Source organism: Acanthochromis polyacanthus, chromosome 16 (assembly GCF_021347895.1).
Source record: "Acanthochromis polyacanthus isolate Apoly-LR-REF ecotype Palm Island chromosome 16, KAUST_Apoly_ChrSc, whole genome shotgun sequence".
Taxonomy (NCBI): Eukaryota; Metazoa; Chordata; class Actinopteri; family Pomacentridae; genus Acanthochromis; species Acanthochromis polyacanthus.
The window spans coordinates 33,005,077-33,018,891 of record NC_067128.1 but is presented as its reverse complement, the minus strand read 5'-3'; the positions used below and the strand labels follow the sequence as shown (position 1 = coordinate 33,018,891).

Below are 13,815 nucleotides of genomic sequence, written 5' to 3'. Positions count from 1 at the left end.
ATACAAAATGACAAAAATGAGACTCAAAATTAGAAAAATGAGACACAAAAAACAAAAACTGGACACAAAATGACAAAAATTTGGTCTCAGGACAAGTAAATTTACACAACAACTGCATGTTTTAGTATTTTGTGCATGGATTTTTTTTTTTTTAATTTGATGGGTGAGACGTAAAATGTCCTTCAGTTCTGGACTTAAACAGCTAAATGGAATCCAGCCATCATTCATTAATTTTACACCTGTTAAAAAATTACATTTACTCTTGGGTTTCTGATGCTAAAAGCTGTTTGGAGGCTGAGAAATGTCTTCCAGTGATGGTTTTCACTACAAATCCCCACTCGGAGCCACAGGTAGTGTCCCACAGGTTAGCCACGCGTCTCAGAGTCCCCCGAGACCTCCAGGGGCCCCACAGAAACCCCTTGGCTTGCCGCTGGCCTCGTTCACCGCTAATTACAACACTCATCTCTGCTGTCCCATGAGACGCCTCCACACTGATGACAACGCTCCACAGTTTGCATCACCAGGCAACAGCTGGGGCTGCTGGCTCAATACCCAGAGGGGGCTGAAGGAGTAATGACGATGTGTTTGTGTGTCGGGAGGGCGGCAGCTGATGCATTCATTCACACAAGCAGGGAGGGGTTTTGTTGCTACTTTTTTCCGGCAGGCGCGTCCCAAATTCATGTATTAATTGCTGGTGTTTAACCTGCTATATTTCTGCTCTGGGTGAGGAAAACGTGTGAAACGTGACACCATGACGAAACCCAAATATAGTGTTTCAGTGGCGCAGGGAATGTTAGACCATTCTTCAAAACACAAAACTTTGAAGCCATTTTTCTCAAAAACTACAGAAAGTGGGTTAGACCACTCTGCCTCCAAACCCTTATCATCCAAGATGCTTCGAAAAACGATCAAAATTTGTTCAAAATGTGTCCAAAATGGCTTGAAAATGATCCAGAAGTACAGAAAATTTTCCATAAATGATCTAAAATGACAAAAATTTGTTTAGAATTACATGAAATAGTCTAAACTGACTGGAAAATTATACAAAATCAGTCAGGATTTCTCTCAAACTATCAAAAATGATCCAAAATTGCAGAAAATTTGTCCAGGATAGTTTAGATTTTAGTGTCAAAGTGGTCTAACCCACAACCCAAATGTAGCGTTACAGTGGCGTTTCCAATGTCAGACCATTCTTAAACACAAAACTTTGAGCCCATGTTTCTCAAAAACTACAGAAAATGGGTCAGACCACTCTGCTACCAAACCCTTCAAGAATCACCACCTTCAGATCTGAAAGCTGGTTAACTGGTCAGTTCATCTAAAACGTCTTAAGTGTTTTCAGTTGTATCAAGTCAGTGACTGATCCAACAAGAAATTAATAAAGAGGATTGTTGCGTATTTCTAAAATTATTTTAAAGGTTTCTTTTCATATTTATGACCAGATTTATTTTGTCTAACCATTTAGTTTTTATGAATTGAAACTGTTTTACTTTTCTACGGTTCTAAGTTATATAGCTTGTGTTGCTAACCTCTGTTTAGTGGAACCAAACTAGTTTCCTCTGTTGTTCTTTTCCACAGCAAAATGTAAAAATGCAATGAATCCTGTATTATTTATTCATTTAGTTGGCTGACAGGTCGTCAGTTGTATTAATTACTATTTTAAATTGGATTGACCTTTGGCCGAAGGTACCCTGGTTTCCTTGTTTTTACACTGATGAGCAACCTTGTACATGCTGTTCGTTATGGCCAAAAACAAAGCACCACTCGGGTTCAGATCGGGCAGCAACACGAAATCGCAGAGAGATGACCCTCTCGTTCTCCAGGGAGAACTCCAACAAAGCGGTGCTCAGTCAGGGCTCTTGAGTATACCCACATCAGCCCATTGCCCCTCACCCTGGGCAACTTTGGAAAATTAGAGCCCAACCCCTCTCCAGGATTTTGGTTCCAGAACTTTTGCTGTGCGTGGAGGTGAGCCCAACTATATCTAACCGGTAACTCTTCCCTTCCCGCACCAGCTCAGGCTTCTTAGCCACAAGTGAGGTGACGCTCCCAGAGCTAGTCTACACCACCAGGGGGCAGTGCGTCGAGACGCCCCATCCTGCCTACTGCCTGGTAGACATTGCACCTGACCCTGATTTCCAGCTATGCAAGTGGTGGGCCTACCGGGTGGCGGGTCCATGTTACTTTTTTGGGCTGTGCCCGACCAAGCCCTACAGAACCCCAAGGCTCGGCCACCAGATGCTCCCTGTCAAGCCCCCCCCTCTAGACTTGACTTCAGTGGAAGGCACCGGTATCCCTAACCTGGGCGAGGTAGCAGCTTCTCCACGTTGTGCTGTCACTGGGGTCTTCTGAATTGCTCTTTGTCTGGTCTCTCCCCCTGGATCAATTTGCCCTGGGAGAACCTACCAGGCGATACTGAATCAGACAACACAGCTTCCAGGATCATAGAGACACTCAAACCCCTCCACCACGATAAGGTGACAATTTGACGGGGATTCGGTAGTGACCAAAAAAAAAAGAGATGGCGGATACAAGCTGCTAAAATGAGCTTCCTCTGCAGGGTGGCTGGGCTCAGCCTTAGAGAAGGGATGAGAAGCTCAGACATCCAGAGGGAGCTCAGAGCAGATCCACTGCCCCTTCCCGTCCAAAAGAGCCAGTTGAGGTGGTTGGACATCTGATTCGGATGCCTCTGGGGAGTCTTCTTTGGAGGTTTTCCGAACATGTCCACCTTGGAGGAGATTTGGCCTAGACCCAGAACTCACTGGAGGGATTATATATCTCGTCTGGCCTGGGAACGCCTCGGGATCCCCTAGGAAGAGCTGGAAAATGTTGCTGGGTGGAAGGACGTCTGGAATGACCTGCTTCGCCTACTGCCTCCGCCACCCAGCCCTGGATAAGAAAAAGAAAATGGATGGACGGATGGATGGATGGAAGGAATTGGATTTTTAACAGCAGAGCTGCGAAAAACCCTAAATTTGCACCAGCAATCGTGTCCACAGTGGTGACAGAAAACACACATATTAACCCAAATACACAACAGACAATCTATGAATTGCTGCTCTTCGGCCTTCATTGTGTCTGCATGTGATCATGTTTAATTGCTGGTAATGTAACACCATAACACAAAAGCATGATGTCTAAAGTCAGATATACAATGCCGCACAATCCAACACGATCAGAAAATAAAGATGAATCTTGTTGTCCTTTGATGTGACAGGGTCAGACTACAAGCCTACACGTCCCCACGGGTGGCTGTGGATCGATGAGCTCCACAGATACTGTACCGCTCCGGCGGTGATTGCAGTGACTGTTCATTAGCAGGGCGCCGGGCTTTAATGGCCTGCACGCTTCTGTCAGCCGTAAATCTCCGGACTCCACCCAGGTTTGCTCCCCTGTCTCATCAAAAGGGCTGTGAAGAATGAAGTCAGTGTGATGAAAAAGAGAATGAGATTTATCTTTTCCCTCCTCCTCCTCCTGCTCCTCCTGTACCGAGACGAGCTCAGAAGCGCGGAGAAATGACGAGTGGGACTCAGCCAAGACACACCCATAAATGTGATGATGGCGCTGGATGTGTTTGAGATGCTGATGAGGCCGTTGGACAAAGACGCCGTTTCAACGTCCCTGTTCTGTCTCTGACGCTCGGTGATGAGGTTGTGAGCTCAATGCAGAACAGAAACAGACCTTTTTCACAGCAGATGTAGCAGGAAAAGCGAAAGTATTGCTGATAATACTAATGATGACAAGTGTCCCGGTAAACATCGAGCTCTGGGAACGTTCTGCAAAGTTCTAGCGATGCAGTATTTCTTTTAGTACCCAGAAAGCAACACTGTATATATATTTTCCAAAGGTTGTATTGAGAGCGTCATTCCTTTGGTGTCCACGTTAAAGCAGACGATGTGGCCACTAATCAAGAATTACACGAAGGGGATTTCTTTAACGTAGTGGACTGCACAAGCCAAGTCTCCTGCAACTATATGGAAGGATGACACTTGTGGGTTTCTTTTCTTTACACTATTTTGTATCACTTTACCATTCAAATCAAATGCTTAACGGAAAGACATGACAAAGCGACCTAGTGACAACTTCATTTAGCAAAAATAAAAGGATATTTGATGAAAAACACTGTTTATGATACCACTTCCTGCATCAAAATGAAGGAACTGACTACACTCTTCGACTCATTGTGTAAAATTTATAGAAGAACATTCTACAATGTGTGACCTCAACCACATCCCCTACACTATAGGCCAAAAGTTTGGAAACAAGATCAAATTTGTACAAAGAAAAAACACAGTTTGCAATGAAAAAAACATGATTATTATATAAAGAGTCACTCATCAGAATAGATTTTTTTTACTATAATTATCTGGCATTTGTATCTGTACTCTTGTTTCTTTACTCAGCTGTTTCTTTCTAGATATTTCTATGGACACAGTTGAGATTTATTGGGATTTTTGTAACAGAACTCTCAAAATTCAAAGAGCTAAAGTGAATAATGAAAATTGTGATTCATTTTTCTTTTTTACTGAAATCTTCTCAGCTCTAAAACTAAGCCCTTCTTTTCTTTTGTTAACATTTATTCAGCAGTTGTCTGGTAACATCAATGTAAGCTAAGTGGAGGAAAATGGTGCATATCAATGAAAGCAAAGTCTGATCATGCAGTAAATCCATCTTAAAATCCATAGAATTCATATTGGTTTTCATTATTTTTACTTAAACGGACTAACAGACTTGGACGAAATTTTCAGGGAAGGTCAGAAATGACACAAGGACCAAGTGATTAGATTTTGACAGTGATGCAGCTTATAGTCTGGATCCACGAATTTGGCTTTTCTTACCTTGACTTGGCAAAAATATTTTCCATGAAAAGGTCAATCTGTGAGAGGAGTTCCCTGGTTGTGGGCAAACAGAAATATCTCCTCAAGTGCCACATTTAGAGGATTCACAGGTGACAGTCAGGTGACCAGAGAAGTGATCGCTGGACAGGTGGGGAAATACAGGGCCTGAAATGGTAAGAAAAATACAAGTTTTATTATTAAACTGCAAAACACGGTACAAAAGCAGACTCCTGCACACTGTCTTACTTGCAATCACTAATTTATTGATGCAACATTTGGGTATTAGACCTTCATTAGGCAAATGTTTGCATTTCAAAGCCTGTTTTCTGTCTCTGACACTCAGTGATGGTGTTGTGAGCTCAATACAGAAGAGAAACATGGAACTGAAGCACAAAGACCTGAAGCTGCCCTGACAATATGCCTATTTCACAACAGGAAAAGCAAAATTTGCCTGATGAATGTGTGTGGGAGTCTGTTTTTAGCTGTTGGACGCACTCTTCACTCTCTGACACACGTGCCTCATGAAACAGATGTGACAGAAGTTTCCTTGAGGTATCATTAAGCTGCCATCATGACACCGAAACCAACTCAACAAGAAGTTTCAGTCTAGTCCTTCCTCTCATACGCAGCCTTAACATCGACTGTGTGACTAAAAGTATGTCTGTCTCTTATTACAACACTCATTTCCATAGACTGCCATTCAGAAGTTTGGGGTCACTTAGAAATATCCATGAAGATAACATTAAATGAATTAGAAATCCAGTCTAGACATTGTTAATGTGGTAAATGACTATTCTAGCTGCAAACGGCTGATTTTTAATGGAATATCTCCATAGGGGTAGAGAGGAACATTTCCAGCAACCATCACTCCTGTGTTCTAATGCTACATTGTGTTAGCTAATGCTGTTGAAAGGCTCATTGATGATTAGAAAACCCTTGTGCAGTTATGTTAGTACATGGATAAAAGTGTGAGTTTTCATGGAAAACATGAAATTGTCTGGATGACCCCAAACTTCTGAACAGTATATCAGAGGTTTGCTCTTTCTGTCCTGCTGAATCAGTTTTAAAGTAAATAAATGTGAGTAATAATAATAAAAAAAACATTCTAAAGTTTGTTTAATGCTAGTAGGAGTCTTTAGGTTTGTCTGAGTGAGTCTGGTTTCAAATGCCAACTTTGTGTTACAACCTGTGACACCGTTTGTCTGTTGGACTGACTTAAAATCTGCTGTTTTCCTGATATAATCTCAGTGAAGTTGCTCAGAAACAAATTTTTTTAAAAAAATGCTAAATTTAGAGTCAGATTGAGCCCAAAAATCCCCCCTCTGGGACATTTAGTTTACTTTGGGCAGCCTCCGAGTGTTTTTTCCTGTCAAACACTGAACATTATGGGAAAGTGAGACCAGACAGGCTGCACTGTTGATCATGTTTCTAGTTCTTGGTCTTTCCTAATGCACAAAATGTTGAATAGTCCTGACGTGCTGATTGACAGTTCGATGATGTCATGGTCTGTCCAGTGAGCGTGGCTCATTGGAGAGTGAAGACATTACTGCTGCCCTATTCACGCTGACCTTTTTTTTTTTTTTTTTTTTCTTTTTCCGGAGTTCCATGTCATGAAATTTAGGTCAGAGAACAATACGCTCTCTCTGCTAGACCGTAGCAGGGAGCCAGAACCCTTCACATGCTTCCCTCTGACCCTCAACCCAAACCCCCACATCCAACCAGTCCACACAACACTACAGTTGACAGGAGCATTAAAGAAAAAAAAAACATTCAGTGGGTTTTGCTTTGTAGATCCGTTTCTACTGCATTTTTAAATTAAGCAGAGCGGGCCATCTGGTGGTAAGATAATACAATTACTTTCTATCTAGTTATACACCGATCAGCCACAACATTATGACCACTGACAGGTTAAGTGAATTGATCCTGTTGGTACTATGTGGTGTTCTGCTGGAAAACCTTGGATTTTGGCATCCATGTTGATGAGACTTAGACACTCAAATAAACGTTGTCCCAGAACAATCAAACTCGCAAATGGAAATCCTAAATGTCACTGGCCTACCCCTGCAGGAAAATACACTCCACCACATCGCAAAAACAACAAACAATCAAGAACATCTTGAGGAGCAGCACAAACATTTGTCAGCAGTTTGAGCAGGAGAAGGTGAGCTTCAGAGTAGAAATGAGAAGGAAACCGTCTTGACCCGTGTGCTGAGGTCCTGTACCAAGAGTTTGAGCAGGTTGTGAAGAGTCTGTAGTTCTTTGGTCTGAAAGCACCAGAAGAGTCGACTCATTAAAGGAGAAAACGGGAGATATTGTTGGTTCTTCTGTTGCTCTGCAGTTTCCTTAGACTGAATATTAAGTTTTTATTTTAAATGATTTCCCGTGTGAGTCAATTTTCCGTTGGATTTGGTTCACTTTTGACCCAGTTTGTGCATCAAAGGGTTAACAACATAAAGGCGACCAGCACAATATTAGGCAGGTGGTCATAATGTTGTGCTTGATCGGTGTACGTTCCGCTATTTAAACGGAACTGTTGAACCCTCCAAATGCTAAAGATGAATCCACAAGATTTTAATATCCACTACAGGCGAAACATTTGGAAGCAACGTCAAGTTTCTGTTCTCAATGTCTGTCTAATAAAGGTAAAATATAAACCGAATTATTTTCAGCATATTTGTCACATCAAATATGTTTTCTATGGGGCTAAAGGGGCAAACTTCTTAGACCTCATTCTGATCAATCATCAACAGAATGCAGTGGAATAAGTTTGATTCCCAGAGAGCCCACTGTACAATCCAGAATACCCAAAAGATTGGCTACACACTTTTTTGTGTGAAGCCAAAAAAGATCTGTCTTCATCGTTGTGTTGCATTTTAAAAGCTTGTCACCTTGTGTAAGATTTTCATCTTTAAAGCAACTAAAACTTCTAGACAAATGTAGTGCAGTGGAAGTATATAGTAGGACAAAATGGAAATACTCACGTAAATCAACATTGTGGAGTAAATATACTTACATTCCATAACTGGATTTGGGTCGACAATGGATTTTCCTTCTTGTGTGATGATCTCATCTCAGTCCCTATTAGAAGCTCTCTGATTGGTTCTTTTGTCTCCAGGTACAGCGGTGCACCTGTGAACCAGCTGCAGGGAGGCTGAGAATCATTTATTATATACATAATATATATATATATATATATATATATATATATAATACTGCTGCTGGTCTGAAGGTGGAGACAAACTAAAAGTAAAGTTAAACTAAAACTAGAAAGATGAAAACTGCCATGTTATTGTTGATCAGTGTTTTGTGGCAGTAGAACTACAGCAACACATCAAATTAAGAAAGTAAATTCCATTCACATCATTTCCTGTAATCTTGCTGTGAAAAAACAGTTAGCCACAGGTGATAAGTCATTATTTTAAAACATGTATAAACGATATGCGATTTGATTTGATCAGAATCTGTCTGCAGCAGTCAACAATACAGCTGAAACTACATGCAGCCACTAATATGTCTGCTGATGCCACCCAGATGGCCTCACAAGTAAATTATTATTCATATTAAACATTAGGTTCATGTGGAATAAAGTGGTGAACACTTTGATTTCTCCATTCACCGTAAGGCATTTTCATTTGCAGATATCAATATTTAACCTCATGGAAATCGTTCAGCATTTTGCAAGACTTCTGTGTGGAATTTGTGTACCTAACTATACTTATTTTAATTGAATTTCAGGAAGGAAAGGCTCAGGTACTGAAAATGATACCTCATCAGAAGGTGGCACAAATGACGCTGCATCAACCATTAAATGTTATTTATTATTTGTTAAATACATTCGTTAAAGTTCGTGGTCCTCTGGATGGTAAAGTTCGCTCATCAGTCGGTAGATGTACGACGGTGCGTGTCCTCCGATGTTGGAGATGAACAGCGTGATGAGTTCAGGAGGGACATAGTCAAACACTGGACAGTGTGCATTCACCTTGGAGAGGATCTCACCTGAAATATAAATGCTAAACTGTGACTTCTTCAAACCATGAACCTGAGGATGTTACTCTGAAAAAGAGGAACGTTTTTAACATGGAGACTTGCTGGGAATGTTACCTTCAGTGAAAGGCAGCACCTCGTGTGGAGAGACAAACTTGTGGAAGGTGTCCTCTTCATTTGGAAACTAGATAAGAAATAGTTTTGTCATCTGCTGTCAGAATAATTGACAGAATTCTGACAGACTGGAGGGTTTTCTTACCTGCGGAGAGAGCTTGAACATTGGAGCACAAACAATCAGAGGAGTTGAGTGATGCTTGGCTGCCAGAGCTAAAGTGTGCGTCCCGTTGACGGCCCTCAGCCCTCCGTTAGCCAGAACTGTCTGCGTACCGATGATGACCTGCAAAGACCCACAAGTTAATCCACATGTTGCGACGTGACCATTTCACAGTCTCCTCTGGTATTAAATACCTTATTAACACGAGACATGACAGCAAATATGGCGGCGTCTGTGATCACAGTTGTTTCGATGCCATCTTTGGAGAGACTTGTGGCCATTTCATGTCCCTGTTGGGAGGCGAAAAAAGCAGATAAGAAGCAGTTTGTTTCTTAAATGTTTTCCCCACAGAAACACGGAAACAGTCTGATGAGCGACCTGGCAGAAAGGAGCACACTCGGCGACAATGACGTGGAACTTGCGTTTGCGTGCGGCGTCTTTGAGGAAGGCTTCCACGGTGCGCGAGCGGCCGATCGTCATGATGACCTCATTGGAGTGGATGTGCTCCAGGGCCTGCATGGAGATGTTATCGGTTGTTCCCTCTGAAAGGTGACATGGTGAAGGAAGACAAAACAGCTTTTTAGTAAGAATGGTCAAAATCCAAGTTGCATGACTTTAAGTACTGAATACAAACCTACCCAGCTCCGTGAGCAACTCATTGATGACCTCAATGACGTTCGCTTTGAGGGAAACGAAATGCTGCCTGAAGTTCTCCTCACTCAGTCCTCCAGAGGTCAGCAGCTTGTGGAGAGACTCCTGCTGGTCTGCCTCTTCACTGCTACCTCGAGATCTAAAGGAAAAACATAAGAACAAAATCTGATAAAAAAGGAGGAATTGTGCAAAATCAAGTCATTTGGCAAAAGCAAATTTTTGTATGGACGCAGTGTGATGGAAAAGGAGTGTTCTAATGCTACATTGTGTTAGGTAATGGTGTTGAAAGGCTCATTGATGATTAGAAAACCCTTGTGCAGTTATGTTAGCACATGAATAAATGTGTGAGTTTTCATGGAAAACATGAAGTTATCTGGGTGACCCAAACTTTTGAACGTTAGTGTATGTTCGATGAAAAGAAAATGTTTCAACCTTGATTCTTCAGTGTTTATAGGCTGTAACTTGAGAAAAATAACCAATCACATTAGTGGGCACTGTTCTCCAAACCACAAAGTCATGACAACAAACAGTAACACATTTTAAACCAAATTAATGCAATTAAACAGGACTTGGTTTTCTTAAATGACAATACTAATAATCAGTCAAAAAGATGAATGTCAGATCTGACAATGGGTCAGGCTGAGCACAGGTCAACCCAGATTGTACAAACTTAACTGAAAGGTTTAATGCTTTAAGGGATGCAACAAATCCACCTTAAAATGGCCTCAGTCAAGACGAGGGCTTGGAACTAGGCCCGAATATTCTCTGACTACTGCTGTGGTTGAAGAGACAGACACTCCAGATCCTTCAGCTTTTTGCTTTGATTACTTTTTAAGGTTTTATTTATATGCAATGAACAAAACCTAAGAGCACTACAGCACATATAAGAAAGAAGATAAAAGAAGATAACACAAAATAATAAACAAAAAAGAAAGACTGACTGCACCACATTTGTAAGTTTCCAGCGATTCTTTACCTTACGGACCTATAATTTCCTCTTAGAGTTTCCAATAAAAATGTGTAACTAGTACAAAATAATTTCCAGCTCGTTAATCTTTTAAAAAGACATTTTTGGGCTGTGGACATTTTAAAAAGACATTTAAAAATGTCTTTATTATGAAAGAAGCATCTGCTGTCAAGTCTATATGTTGGTAGCTCAGAAGACTTCTCTGTGTCTGTGTTTAGATCAAATAAACACACATCTGCAGTTACAATAATAATATGAACTTTTGTAATCAAAGACCTTAAACCTTTATGGTGCGGTGCTTATTTGTAACAGGCACCATTCTCTTTCCTCCCTGACGTCTTCTCACCTGGCGTATTCCTCTCTGATGATCTTCAGCACTCGTCTGACCATGTTACCAACGGTGGTCTCAGAGGGCTGAGCGGCAATCATCCTGCGCCCCTCTTTCCGGATTATTTCCATCAGGTCGCCTGAAATGGAAAACATTGTTATGAGAAAAGGATATCTGCAAGTTAAACTTGTAACTCAGTTGAATCCAATTTCATTTTTCAATTAAATTTGAATCAGTTTTATTTATCGAGCGCCAACTTACAACAGATGTCATCTCAATGGTGGAGGACCAGACAAAGTCACAGAAAGGAAAAGTTTGGGGTCACCCAGACAATTTCAAGTTTTCCAAGAAAACTCACACTTTTATTCATGTGCTAACATAACTGCACAAGGGTTTTCTAATCATCAATGAGCCTTTCAACAGCATTAGCTAACACAATGTAGCATTAGAACACAGGAGTGATGGTTGCTGGAAATGTTCCTCTGTACCCCTATGGAGATATTCCATTAGAAAATCAGCTGTTTCGAGCTAGAATAGTCATTTGCCACATTAACAATGTCTAGACTGCATTTCTGATTCATTTAATGTTATCTTCATTGAAAAAAACTGCTTTTCTTTCAAAAATAAGGACATTTCTAAGTGAGCCCAAACTTTTGAACAGCAGTGTAATCGAACACACACACTATTGTGGAAAAAAAATGACAACCGGGGTTTAAAAAAAGGACATTTTCCTTTCTATATTTAAATGTTCAGGCTCATTCTAAAACTACCAACTGCCCTAGTCAAATCCCTCTAAGTTAGCACCAAACTATTACCAGACTTTTGCCAGCTGTTGCAGTTAAAAAAAGGTTTGGGGGAAGTCAACATTGTTCAACAACACTGACAGCTTTTATAGTAGTTAGCTGCACAGCTGTAATATCTGAGTTCACTGTAAACTGAGCAACATTCAGTACCTGCGCTGCTCCACCGAGCCTGGGCTGTGATTCTGCGGAGCAGGGCTGTCGTTTCTCGGGCTGTTTCCGCAGAGCCCCGCAGAGGCCCTGTCCCGCTCCCACCGCGCTTCAGGTCGGACAGAAACGCTTCGACTCGCTCCGTCAGGTCTGTTTCTTTGTAAGGGCCCGGCATTGTTGATATAAAACACGGCGTGCTGTCAAAGCAAGGTTGAGCTGACAGAATATTTCTACCATGCAAATATTTAGACGCGGAAGTGTTTTCAAAAGTACATCCGGGTCATCGTGACTGTGCTCTCTTCTGATTGGTGGAGCGCTTCATGAGCTGTTGCGTCAGCATTGCAGACTTTTATACACGTTAGCAACAAGCTACTGTTAGCAAATGAGTTGAATTTGAGGTGTTTTAATCTACTTAAGCTTCAATTAAATAATTATAAACTATATCATCCGTGAAAGTGGCAATTACCATTAATATATTAAATGTTTTACTAAAAAAATAAAAAATAAAAACAGTCTGAACTGACAGGTGTATTGCCAAAAACTAAGTTCAAAAAGTGGTCTCTGTCCATAAAAGGCTGGTGTTGTGCCAAAATGTGATATTTTGCACTATTTTACCTGCACTGTGTCCTAATTCACTTGTCTACACTGATTAAATCGCTTTAGAGGAGCAGTTAAACTCATATAATGCAGTTTTCCACTTGCCAAAAAGCAACTAAAGAGCTTACACTGTGACTTAAATGTTACTAATGCATCACAATGACTTGATTTCATGAGGATTAAAATTGAAAAACTAGCCCATAGGATAACTGAAGTATGGATAATTTCTTTCTGATACACATAAACCCAGTCTGTAAGACAAGTCCAAAAACTAGCCTAAACACAATTTTCATTGCTGAATAAGCTGTCGATTATCTTCTGGATTACTCAACTCATTGTTTGGTTGAAAAAATGTCAGAAAATGGTGAAAAACGTTTTTGTTTTTGTCCACAGCCCAAAAATGTTCAGTTTACTGTCATAGAAGAAGATGGAAACAAGAAAATGTTCAAATTTAAGGAACTTACAATCACAGGATTTAACTTTTTTTTGTTTAAAAAATGTCCAATTATCAAAATAGTTGTTTTTCTCTATATTTCAATAATTTCATTGTTGCAGTTATAGTACAATCCTAAATGTTAGGCCTGATTATGCCATAAACATTGCTTCGGTCCGAATTTTTCTGTTTTACAAAGCCAAACCTTTACTCGGTTGTAATATTGAATTATTAGTCTTATTCACTTGTTCTTTAAGTCCATAACTGTGCTCAGAACCATGACACAGCCCAGATGTTGAGTTGTGTTAGCTTGATATGATACTTAAATTAACTGATGACGAACTAGGCTTGAAACCAAAATAAACTGTCTTCCTATTACTGTTTGCCCTTTTGCCTGGTGCTTTAGGGCTTTGAACTCTCATAAAGAGCCTTTGAAATGTGAGAAGGGTGAAGTGGAGGTTTGGTTGATCTTGACTCTTTGACACATTGCGCAGCAGCTGCCTCATAAATCAAATGCTCTGGAATATTGCTTTATTTGGCTTCTTGGAGTTGATTTGAAGCATTGCTTTGTTGAGCTTGACTCTTCATTTGCATATACATTGCCCGTCCACACTAACCTTTCATTGGACTGCCTTTAGCTCTGAGAACGACACATATTCTCCATGGTATCGTTTTGACAAGCTTCTGCAATGTCACAGTATTCATTTCCTGCCAACATCTTGTAGTGATGATGGGAGAGTCGGACCACTGCGTTACCAGGATACTTTATGTGGCGAGTCTTCAGAGATGGCAA

At 40.7% G+C, this 13,815-nt stretch overlaps 1 protein-coding gene across 1 annotated transcript; it reads right to left on the bottom strand.

Moving 5' to 3' along the window:
- Positions 1-8,637: 8,637 nt before the first annotated feature.
- Positions 8,638-12,274, bottom strand: eif2b2 (eukaryotic translation initiation factor 2B, subunit 2 beta). Its single transcript, XM_022205690.2, has 8 exons — positions 11,996-12,274; positions 11,061-11,181; positions 9,735-9,886; positions 9,475-9,638; positions 9,291-9,386; positions 9,082-9,219; positions 8,940-9,006; positions 8,638-8,834 (listed from the first exon to the last, which is right to left on the bottom strand). The coding sequence occupies exons 1-8, from the start codon at positions 12,165-12,167 to the stop codon at positions 8,677-8,679; spliced, it is 1,068 nt and encodes a 355-aa protein (XP_022061382.1). The 5' UTR covers positions 12,168-12,274; the 3' UTR covers positions 8,638-8,676.
- Between the last annotated feature and the right edge of the window lie 1,541 nt (positions 12,275-13,815).

Excerpts from the sequence above, each read along its gene's own strand:
- eif2b2 (XM_022205690.2), bottom strand. The coding sequence starts at position 12,167 with ATGCCGGGCCCTTACAAAGAAACAGACCTGACGGAGCGAGTCGAAGCG. Across the intron at positions 9,220-9,290 it reads TCATGTCTCGTGTTAATAAG|GTCATCATCGGTACGCAGAC; the intron begins GTATTTAATACC and ends GGGTCTTTGCAG. Across the intron at positions 8,835-8,939 it reads GGTGCTGCCTTTCACTGAAG|GTGAGATCCTCTCCAAGGTG; the intron begins GTAACATTCCCA and ends TTTATATTTCAG.